Below are 11,746 nucleotides of genomic sequence, written 5' to 3'. Positions count from 1 at the left end.
TATTTGCAGCCACCCCTGTTCCCTTCTCTTCTCCCCTCAGCCCCTGGCAACTACTAATCAACTATCTCTATGAATTTGCTTATTCTGAGCATTTCACATAAATGGAATCACAAATTATGTGACTTTTTGTGTCTGGCTCCTTTTCACTCTGCATATTTTCAGGTTTCATCCACATTGCAACATGTATCAGTACTTTGTTTCTTTTTATGGATGAGTAATATTCCATTTTATACCTCATTTTGTCTATCCAGGCATCAGTTGGTAGATATTTCAGTTGTTTTTATTTGGGGGCTATTATGAAAAATGCTGCTTTGAACATTCATGTAAAAGTTTTGTGTGGACTCTTTATATACTTTATTGAATAAGATTTACTGATTTTCCTTAAAATGTTCAGCTGGGATTTAAATTAAGATTATATAGAAATTATATAGTAATTTGGATGTAACTGAAATAGTTATAATATGAAATAGTCTCACCCAAGAGAATGAAACATGTCTTCTTTTATTCAGATTATCTTTTGTGTAACAATATTACCACAAACTTCTCAGCTTAAAACATTAACTAACAGTATCTGTGGGTCAGGAGTCAGGGTATGGTTTAACTGGGTTCTTTGCTTAGGGTCTCACAAAGTTGAAATGAAGGTGTTGACCAGGGCTACAGTCTCATCTGATGCTTGTCTGGGGAAGGATCTGTTTTCAAGCTCACTCAGGTTGTTGGCAGAATTCAGTTCCTTGCAGTAATAGGACAGAAGGCTTCAATTTCTTGCTGGCTGTCAGCTGGGGTCACTCTTAGCTCCTAAAGGCCACCCTCTATTCCTTGCCATGTGAGGTTCCCCAAAGTGGTCAACTGTTTCATGAAAGCCAGCAAGGGAGTGGGAGTTGCCTCACAAGTTGATCATTTCCACCTCATTTTTAACATGATTATCTACATGTAATCACATACATTTGATCACCTTTGGACACACACAAACTCAAAGGGAAGGGATTATCCGAGGATGATAATACAAGGAGACAAGGATCATGGGAGCCATCTTAATTGTGTGTCCATTACATTATCCTGAGCATATAATCTTCAGGTTCATAAGGGGATGTGTATAAGGATTTGGGGTCTTCCCAGGTGGCTCAAGTGGTAAAGAAGCCGCCTGCCAATGCAGGAGCCACAGGAGATGCAGGCTCGATCCCTGGGTCAGGAAGATCCCCTGGCAACCCACTCCAGTATTCTCCTTTTTCCTCCAACCAGGTTTATTAAACTTAACAAAATTCTATATACAAGGTGACCTAAATATGCTGCTTCAAAACATGATACTTTCCTTAACTGATATTTTGATATGTCAATCTACAGAGTGTCAAAATGCAGCCTACTCTAAAATTAATAGAAAAGTGCTCGATACGTGTTACATGAATGGTCTAATAGTTCTATAAGATAATTAACATAAGGTACGACCGAGTCCCTGTGACAGGCTGCTGGAGAACTGATACAGGTTGTCAGGAGGCCATTTTATGAACTGCCACTGTAATGCCATTGTGTTTCTGGATCATAATGTTCACATTATTTGATTCTAGATACACCACAAGAATATCAGTGGGGTCCGAGGTTAGCTTAGCTGCTTGCTGGGCTAGAACAGATATCACCCGAGCATGCTCATCTGATAGGGTTCCGCAGCAAGCTAGATTGAGTCCCTGTGAATCTGTGCCCAGGACTCCGAAAATGGATGGGTTCTTCATTGTGTCCTCCAAGTGCTGCTCTAAGGTAGCCTCCATCCCGCCGCGTGTCACCTCCTTCTTTGCCATGGGTGTGAGGTGCTCCTTGGTCTCCACTCCATTATTCTCACCGAGCAAGAGTTGGACCCGACTGAGCATGCACAATAGAAGCAGTTAGAATGGATTAGATATACTCACAGCAACACAAATAGATCTTTCTTTTATTCACTTTTGATTTATGTCATGTTACCATACTTTTAAAATTCCAACCCAAATGAAAATACCTTTTAAAAATCTGGTTATAATAATGATACATATTCATTGAAACCTTTTTTTCAGATAACAGAGAAAAATGTAAAGGAGAATGTGACAAAGCATCTGTCGTCTCCCCCTGCACCCACAATAACCACTGATATGCCCTTCCTGTCATTTTCCCCCCGATAGATACAGAAATTTTACCAAAGTTTTGTTTTGTTTGCTGTATCATTTTACATGGCTTAAAATCCTTTTGGAATTTATGAGTAAAATCAATCTGCGTATCTATGGAAGACAAGTAGATAGAGACAACAAAATAAAGACAGACACAGGAGGAAGATTGCAGAGATGAAGTGAGAGAAAGAATCAGAGGCAGGAAGAGATAGATGGGAGGGGAAGACAGAGAGACCTATGGGCATATAAGGTCAGAAAGAGAAACAGAGCAATGGAGAGATGAAGATACTGGGAAAGAGACAAGGAAAGGATAGAAAGGAGCTTTTATTGAGCTCCTTCTAAATGCCATTTTTTAAAAGTTTTTTTTAAAAATTTGAATTTGTTATGACATTGCTTTGTTTTATGTTTTGGTTTTCCGCTAGGAGGCATGTAGGATCTTAGCTTCCTGATGAGGGATTGAATCCATGGCTCCCTGCATTGGAAGGTGAAGTCTCAACCACAAGACCACCAGGGAAGGCCTCTAAATACCATTCTTATTAAACCTTCAAAATCACTCTGGGAGGCAGTTACTAGTAACTGCTTTATGCAGGTAAGGGACAGCACCTTGGAATGGTGAACTAATTGAACTCATCACTCTGTAAAGGCCATGGTCCGTAGGCCATCCGTAACTGTTTATCCAATGAACAAAATTGTATATCTCTTTCCCAAGAAGTGGGGCGGCAGGGGCGACCAGACCCCCATTCCACTTCACTGAGTCATTTTTCCTGCCTGTCTGCTGAGGCGACAGCAAGTTCTGTTGCTCTGGCTACTGGCCTCCGACTGCCATGGCAACCGCCATCAAAGGCTCCAACTCATCACCTTGCCCCTCGGGCATCTCCTTGGCAACGGGCAGGATGCAGAGGCTGAAGGAGCTAAAGGCTGCGCCTGCGTAGAGTGACGGGATGGGGTGGGCAGGGAAAGGCAAGATTCCTCAGCGTGCGCAGCCGCAAAGCACCGCAGCGGTGCTGGGTAGCTCAGGCGCTGCGCACTTGCCAGTCAGTCCGCCCGTCCGGAGCCCGGCTCGCTGGGGCAGCATGGCGGGGTCGCCACTGCTCCACGGGCCGCGGGCCGGGGGCGTCGGCCTTTTGGTGCTGCTGCTCTTGGGCTTACTTGGGCCACCCCGCACTCTTTGCGCAAGGCCGGTAAAGGTGCGACCCGGGTCGGGCGCTGGGTGGGGGTGGGAGGGAGGATGCTACAGGTGAGTGTCGGTGCCTGGTCGCCTGCCCCTTATCCTCGCTGGCCCCAGTTCTCAGGACCTGTGGAGAGATCGGCCATGGGGGCCTGGGGTCCAGCCTCCAGCCTGCGCCCAGCCCATGCCAGCCTCTGTCTCTTGGGTGTGCGGGTGGCAGTGTCTGGGGGTCGTCTGGCCGCCGCGCCCTGCGCATCCCTCCGCACTAGGCGCTGGGCCCGGCCTCGCCCCGCCCGCAGCCTATGGCGCTGTCCACAGACGTAGCACACAGTAAGGCGGGGGATGCGGGCCTCGGTCTGTGTCCTCAAGATGTGATGACAGGGATATGAGTGTGTGCTGTCTCTGTGTGTTTCTTTTGATGTAAGCGCTTACGAGCGTCCATACAAAGGTGCCATTGTGGGTCCAGGTGTGCATTGTGTGTGATGCTTCTGTGTGTGAGTTTTCTCAGTGTGACACCGGTGTGTTTGTGATTCCTGTGGTGATGGTGTGACTTATGGGTGTGTCTGTGTGTTTGGGTGTGTGTCTGTGTGATTGTCTTTTTGTTTGGGAGGGAGTGGTCTTTGCATCCCCTAGGTGCACACCCCATTTCAGTTCTGTTGAACTGAGAGACTGGGATTTTGTATATGTGTTGATGAGACTGTTTCTTTGTGGAGCTGTGTCATTGTGGAGAGAGGAGCCATGATGTCGCTCTCTGTGCAGCATTATGTCTTTAAGGGTGGTGCGTGTTCTTGCATCTAGATGCCTTGGCGATTGTAACTGCATAGCATTGGTTAGTGTGAATGTGTGCAGTCCCCCGAGTGTGGATGGGCAGTGTTGGGTTGCATATTTGACATCTCAAGGCTTGTCACTCCAAGTAGTGTGGGTGAGGCCACGATTGACGTGTGATTCCCTGGAGGGTCTCAGGGGTGGTGGCCATCAAGGGCACTTGGAGCAAATCCTTCTCTAATGTAGAGTTCAAGGCTGTCTGCATCAAGGATGGTTTTTTAAAAGTATTCTTTATATATGAGAATATATCTAAACATATGTATATATACAGTGTAAGAAATAATGATAAAATAATCCCTTTGTGTGCCCATTACTCAGCTTAAATCAAACATGACCAATAGTTAGAAGCCCCTGGGTGCCTCTCGCCACAGCAGTCTCTCTCTTCCATAATCATTATCCTGTATTTTCTGTTAATTGATCCCTTTTGTTTGTAGCTTATCATCTATGTCTGTATCTCTAAACAATATCTTGTTTAATTTTTCCTCACAGAGATGGAATCATACTGGGTGTCTGACTCCTGGTAGTCACTAGGGGTCACTAGGAAGTCATCAGGGTGTCTGGTTGTAACAGGTAGTCTGCAGTGGAATTCTGGAACTTTATTTTTTTAACACATTGGTTGTGAGATTCATCCACATTGAAGTATGTGGCTATAATTAATTTATTTTTATTACTGAATAATATTTTACACTATGAGTATATCATGAGTGTATCATGATTTATAGATGCATTTTCAATATGCCAGCAACAACATTTGGGTTGTTTCTAGGCGTTTCTTTTTTCCTCCCTTCACTTTTATGCTGTTGTGAACAGTGCTGCTGTAATTTTTCATGAACCCTTGTCCAGTAGTATATGCACAAAAGCTACTCTTGGGTGTAACACCCCAGGAGTGGGGCATATGATATGTGCATCTTTCAAGACGTTGCCAAATTGTTCCTCAACGTTATTTTGACAGTTGAGTTCCCAGCAGCAATATATAAAAGCTTCCATTTTTTCTACGTCGACATCAACATTCGACATAGTCAGACTTTAATTTTGGCAGTCTTTTGCACTCCCCCTGCATAGTGTATCTCACTGGTGTTTTAATTTGCATTTTCCTGATTACTAATGAGGTTCACTAGTTTTCATTTGCTTAGTAACTGTATTTGGTTCCTTTTTTTTGTGAAATACTTGGTCATCAGTTTTGCCCATTTTTATATTGCTTTTCTCTTACAGCTTTTTAGGAATTTTTGGTATATTGGACACTGTTCCTTTATTGATTGTGTTACAAGCATATTCTCCTACTCTGATTTTACTTTTCATTCTTTTTATGGTGTCTTGGGATAAAAATAAATTCTTAGCTTGAATGTAGTCAAATTAAGTTTTTCCCTTTCCATTGTTCCCAAATTTGGATTACTTGTTTTTCCTGCACAATTTACTGAAGTTGTTCCCGTCCCTCACAGCTCTGCAGGGTCTCCTCTGTCGTAGCAACTGTCAGTATGTATGAATCAGTTTCCAAGCTCTGTTCAATCCTATTTCTTCCACTGTACTGAATATGTGGTTTAACTTGCCCATTCAATTTTTAATGTCATTTATTTTTCTAAATGTTCTGTATGTCTCTTTTTCAAACCTTTATGGCCATTTAATGGTCTTTTGTTCCTTTCTCATACTTTTGATATCTTTTATTTCTTTAAACTTACTGAAATTGCTTCAAAGCTGCCTGAACTGAACATTAGGCATTGGGTAATTTATTTTACAGATAGACTTGTATATACAAACGATATATGTATACAAAAGATATATAAATGATACATGAACACAGTTTTTCATTCCAACATTATTTATAAGAATAGAAAAAGATTGGAAACATCCTCAATGTTCATCAGTTGGACTGGTTAAATAAACTATTGTGTACATCCATAGGAGAAGGATTCAAAGCAGAAGAAAGGAAGGATCGAAGAGAGAAAGGATGCTTTTAGGGTAGGATCTAGACATAGATTCCAAAAAACAAGGCATAGAACAGTCTGCTACCTTTTGGGTAAAACAGATGGACAGTAGGAATCTGTAAAATGCAAATAGAAGTTCCTGTTGTCCACAACATTAATATAGAAAAATCCATTGCTGTCATATCTACCATCTCTATTCCTATAAAGAAACCTCGTCTTCAGCAGCCCCGGGGGGCAAAGTCTGAGTCACTAGGAAATCGTTCGCGGTGCGGGGGGTTGGGGTTGAATCTAGGGGTCTTTGGTGGCCCTAAGTGTGACCAGAGATATTTGTGGGTTTCCATTGGCCTTAGGGGTGTCTACTCATATTCGAGGGCCCACAGCACCTTTGGTGGCATCTAGGGATATTTGAGGTCCGCGGAGTCCTGCGGGTTGGGAGTCTCTGGCCGGGCGAACGCTGAAGACCTCCCCCCTCCAACCTGTCTTCCCGCAGGAGCCCCGCAGCCTGGGCGCAGCCTCGCCGCCCTTGGCTGAGGCCAGCGGTCATCGCCGCTTCCGGCGGGCGGCGCCGAGGGGAGAGGCTGCGGGGGCTGTGCAGGAGCTGGCGCGGGCGCTGGCGCACCTGCTGGAGGCCGAACGGCAGGAGCGGGCGCGGGCTGAGGCGCAGGAGGCCGAGGATCAGCAGGCGCGCGTCCTGGCGCAGCTCCGGCGCATCTGGGGCGCACCCCGCACCAGTGACCCGGCCCTGGGCCTGGAGAACGACCCCGACGCGCCGGCCGCGCAGCTCGCCCGCGCCCTGCTCCGCGCCCGCCTGGACCCGGCGGCCCTGGCAGCCCAGCTTGTCCCCCCGCCTGCCCCCGCCGCGGCGCTCAGACTCCGGCCCCCAGTCTACGACGATGGCCCCACGGGCCCCGATAGCGAGGACGCCGGCGACGAGACGCCAGACCTGGACCCTGAGCTGCTGAGGTACCTCCACGAAGGGCGGTCGGGGGGCGGGCGCCATCATCCTGGGAGGAAGAGGGCGAGGAGCGGCGGAGGGCCTTCTTTACAGGGTGGAGGTGCGAACACCTAGGTCCTGGGACCCTAGGCGGGGGCAGAGGTGCCTGGCTGGCTCCCTTCATCCGAATGACTGGAGTGGGAGGCGAGGACACCTGTCTCCAGAAAGCAGTGGGACGCCTGAGTGGGAGGAGGCTGCCAGGTCCCAGAGAGGTTAGAGGTACGGGCGCCCTCCAGGTCCTAGGGCCGAGGCGTTGACTCACGGACACCTCCTCACTGCAGGTATTTGTTGGGGCGGATCCTAACGGGAATCGCCGACACCGAAGCCGTCGCTGCCCCGCGTCGCCTCCGCCGTGCCGCTGACCAGGATATGGGCCCTGAGCTACCCCCTGAGGGCGTGCTGGGGGCCCTGCTGCGTGTGAAGCGTCTGGAGACCCCTGCACCCCAAGCGCCCGCGCGCCGCCTCCTGCCCTGAGCACCGCCTGGATCCCGTGCACCCTCCTGTCCAGGACACCCTGCCATCTCCCGCCAGCCACAGTTGCTGCCCTCGAACCCCAGGATCCCCACCCAACCCCACAATAAATACAGTCTGAAGCAGCTATGTACTTGTGTGAGTGACTCTCTAGGGGGCTAGTGGACTAAGTTGTGATGGCCCTTCTTAGACAAAGGAAGAGGAGCCCCAGCCCTCGGTCCAGCACTTTTAAGACAACCCCCTCCCTGTAGTCTCTGCCTCTCCTCCCTGGGGAGATCTCCATGTGGGCAATGGCAGTGCCTACCAGATTTTGTGCCCCATTTCTAGGCCTCGGTTGGGAATAGGGGCGCCAGAAGTCTTTGAGGGCCACTTTCAGCAGCACCTTCTTGGAGTCCATCCCAAGGACCAAGCTGTTTGTGAGGCAGGTGAATAGAGCTTGGATGGTGCTGGGATGTCCACTTGCACACATGAACTCCCTGACATAGGGAGGGGCTACCTGAGGGAAGAGAAAGGGAGTGGGCTGCTGGCCAGGGGTCAGCCCTCCCAATGCTGTCACCTTCTGGCATGGAACTTTCTGGGCCTTCAGATTATTGAGAAAATGTATTCATCAAGGTAGGATAGGATGAATTTTGTTAGCTTGATATGTAATGTTTAAATATCTAATTAGATATTAATAGTATAGAGGCCACTCTTATTGTACTGTTATCCCAGCCCTAAAGATATTGGGAGTCAGTGTGGCAGTAACTGGTGTGCACTGGCTATTCCCTCTGCCCCTAGTTTTCCACAAGATTTTGCTCAAATATCACCCACTAAGGCTTTCCTTGACCTCCACGTCACTCTATTCCTCCACCTGCCTTTACTACATAGCCTCATGTCCTATCTACAAGGGCAGGGATTTTCAGTGTCTTGGCTCTACAACTTCTGTATCCAAAGCAGGGCCTGGCACATAGGGGTTTTCCCCCACATTTCTTGAATGGAAGAATTTTCACAACTCAGTAACATTCTCCCCACTCAGTCTCATTCCCACCCACATAACACTTGGCATGGAGGCAGTTTTGAAACCTAAGAACACCATTTATTTAATTTTGCACAGAATCTCTCAACTTGACATAACACAACCAACACTATGTCCCACACTGCCAAAAAGCCCATCACCAAAAGAAAACCTCCCCAAGGAGAGAGACACCAACAGTGTCCCACACAGCTACTTGCTGGTAGGGGGGGCTCATGTGAAGGAACCATCACCCTGGTCTGGGGGAGGGTCCACTTTTCTAGACTGAAGACCTTCAGGCCACAGAGCAGCCACAGTGGCACATGGCTTTCTGGTGCCGGCCTTTATCTCCACCTGGCCCTGTCGTGGCCTCCTTTGCCATGGCCTCCCGGACCCTTTGGATCTCATGGATGAGTAGGGAAAAGGCCTCCACCACACCCTGGCGTGTCTTGGCTGAGGTCTCTACGAAAGGGGCCCCCCAGCTTTTTGCGAGGGCTGCAGCAGCGGCACGAGCATCTCCAGTACTGGTCACAAGGTCACATTTGTTGCCCACAAGGACAAGGGGCTGGGTGTGGTGTGGGCCCCAGGTGGCCCGCATCTGCTGCAGCTGGGCTAGAGATGAGGGGTCATCGAGGGCGAAGACACCCAGCACACCATCGCCAATCGCCACACACTGGTCACGCAGGGCCTGATGAGTGGCCAGCCCTGCCGTGTCCAGCACATTCAGAATGCAGCCTCCGTGGTCTAGGGCCATCTCCTTCCAGTAGGAATCCTGGATGGTGGGGTCGTGGTCTTCCACAAAGCACTGGTTGTTCAGTTGAATGGTCAGTGCACTCTTTCCCACACCACTTGCGCCCACCACCACTGCCTTGTACTCAGGCAGCTTCTTGCCTACACCCTTGGAGGGTGACCCCCAAGCCCTGAGGCTCTGCTCCCGGGATCTAGGGCTCCAGGTGCCCAGGCCCAAATCAAACATGTCAGGCTTTGTTGGCTGTGCCATGGCTCCAACGGGCAGCTCAGGGAAGAGATGTGGACAGCAGGCCCTGCAGATGGGAAGAAAAGAAAGACAATGGGGGTGGGGGGGGTGGGGGATTAGGTGAGACCATTTAGGGACGGGGGACAGCCAGGTGTCATTGAATCAACATTTATTGAGTGCCTAGTGTGTACCAATCACCTAACATAGTATATACATTATTCATGTTGTCTATTCTCTCTTATTCCCCTTTACAACATAAACTCTGTGAAGGCAGGGATTTTTAAAACACCTTGATTAACTTATATACCGTAAAGTTAACCTAAAGTGTATAATTGTTTTTTAAATTCATTCATGGAGTTGTGTGACCATCACCGTAATCTAATTTTAGAACATTTCCAGTCACCTGGAAAAGATACCTCCTGCCCATTAGCAGTTCCTTCCCATTCTGGAAGGACGGCAAGAATTTCATCAGTTTTGATTTCAGATCATGTCAGTGTTGGACCCCAGCCCAGCACACTGCCAGTCACAGTTTGTGCTGAGCAACATTCCTGCCCCCAGGAGTTTATGTTCTAAAAGAAGGAAACATCAAGAGGGAGGAAATATATGAATACCTATGGCTCATCCATGTTGATGTATTGAAGAAACCAATGCAATATTGTAATTATCCTTCAATTAAAAAATTTTAAAAAGATGGAAACAATAAACCAAAGAATTAAGCTAATTATGAAGTCTGTTAATCATAATCATTGGAATTTAGTCTTTATTACTTATTCAACATATAGCTATTGAGAACCTACTGTGTGGCAAGGACAAAGAGGTGGGGGAAAAAAGAGATTAATAAACCCTGGCCCTCCTGAACGTGACTTTCTAGTCAGGAAAACAGACAACAAAGATAAATCAGTAAGAATGCTCCAGTAATAGGTGATAAGCAGGGAGAAGGTGCTTAGTTAATGTTAGGCATTTCTATTATAATTTAATTTTCATTCACTAATTCAGGGACCTTCCTGCATGCCAGGCATTGTGATGGGTGTGGAGATGGGAGGTAGGGTTGGGGGCAGGAGGTGTGGGGGTGGTGAAGTGGCTGAGAACAAAATAAAGTCCCTGCTCTTGGGAGGATTCTGGAAGTGAGAAAGAGACAATAAACAAGATAAGCAAGTAAATTACCATGCAGTCAGAAGACACAGCAGGTGCTCAATTAGCGTCTACTATTAATAGAATGTCACCATTAACCCTTTCTGGAGAAGGAAATGGCAACCCACTCCAGTATTCTTGCTTGGAGAATCCCATGGATGGAGGAGCTTGGTGGGCTACAGTCCACGGGTCACAAGGAGTAGGACACGGCTGAGCAACTTCACTTTCACTTTCATTAACCCTTTCAATACACATCCCTGATCTTGGTTTGGTGTGTGGCCTCAGGATATGCATCATAATGGCTGAGGCCCCAAGTCTCCCCGGAAGCCCCAGGGCAGTGGCAGCTAGGCGGGATGGGGGAATTCTGTGGCATTTGGGATCCGAGGGTCAGAGTTGGGGTTGGGGGGAAGGTCCCAGGTGGAGATCCAGCTGTGGGGCCTCAGCCCAGAGAGGATCCCTGAAAAGAGCTGTGGAATGTGCCCTCCCGCCAGGAAGGGGGACCTGATAGGGAGAAGTTAGCAGAAGACAGAGCTCTGGTGGTCCCCCCACCCCGGTTGGGGGCAGAAACGGAGAGATCCGATCATGAGGATGGGCTGAGGAGAGAGGGCCAGCCAGGAGCCAGGGCAGCAATGCAGGCCGTAGGGGACCTGTATGAGAGCAGAGCGGGATTTGGAATGTTCCGGAGGCTGGCCTGACAGGGTTTTTGCTGAGGGTTTGGAGGCAGGGGACGGGGTGCAGGCGGCTGGAGAGGTGGCCGCTGTCGCCTGAGACAGGGCCGGGTGTGAGGGGCCTTCGCTCTGGGCGGGGGTCACCGGGGCTGAGGCTGCCATGCAACGAGGAACCGGAACAGCGAGGCTTGGGAAAGTGAGTGGCGATGACTCACCCGAGGTTACACAGACCATTGCAGGGTGGCAGGGGAATGGGGAAGCAACGGTGCCAACTGCCAGTGGAGGGTGGTCGGGGACCCCTCCCCCAGGCATGAACCGCTGTCGCCTCCCTGACCCAAGGAGGGAGGGGCATGTCCACCCAACGGCAGTCCCCTCCATCTCCTCCCAAGGTGGCCTGGGCTCCGCACCACTTCAATTAGGCATCCCCTGACTAAAGCCCAGGAGGCTGGCCCGGTGTGGGGCTGGGATGGG

At 48.9% G+C, this 11,746-nt stretch overlaps 2 protein-coding genes and 1 pseudogene across 2 annotated transcripts; 1 reads left to right on the top strand and 2 right to left on the bottom strand.

The window, feature by feature from the left end:
• Positions 1-1,484: 1,484 nt before the first annotated feature.
• Positions 1,485-1,760, bottom strand: LOC138071509 (ragulator complex protein LAMTOR5 pseudogene; annotated as a pseudogene).
• A 1,442-nt stretch (positions 1,761-3,202) lies between these two features.
• Positions 3,203-7,512, top strand: PCSK1N (proprotein convertase subtilisin/kexin type 1 inhibitor). The gene is made up of 3 exons (XM_068961882.1): positions 3,203-3,316; positions 6,535-7,007; positions 7,320-7,512. Exons 1-3 carry the CDS (start codon positions 3,203-3,205, stop codon positions 7,510-7,512), a joined length of 780 nt encoding a protein of 259 aa, XP_068817983.1.
• Positions 7,513-8,601: 1,089 nt separating this feature from the next.
• Positions 8,602-10,850, bottom strand: ERAS (ES cell expressed Ras). The gene is made up of 2 exons (XM_068962964.1): positions 10,736-10,850; positions 8,602-9,543 (listed from the first exon to the last, which is right to left on the bottom strand). The coding sequence occupies exon 2, from the start codon at positions 9,498-9,500 to the stop codon at positions 8,796-8,798; it is 705 nt and encodes a 234-aa protein (XP_068819065.1). The 5' UTR covers positions 9,501-9,543; positions 10,736-10,850; the 3' UTR covers positions 8,602-8,795.
• Positions 10,851-11,746: the final 896 nt, after the last annotated feature.

The sequence above is a fragment of the Capricornis sumatraensis genome, chromosome X (assembly GCF_032405125.1).
Source record: "Capricornis sumatraensis isolate serow.1 chromosome X, serow.2, whole genome shotgun sequence".
NCBI classification, from domain to species: Eukaryota; Metazoa; Chordata; class Mammalia; order Artiodactyla; family Bovidae; genus Capricornis; species Capricornis sumatraensis.
Note: the sequence above shows the minus strand (reverse complement) of the source record. Positions and strands in the feature narration are given on the sequence as shown.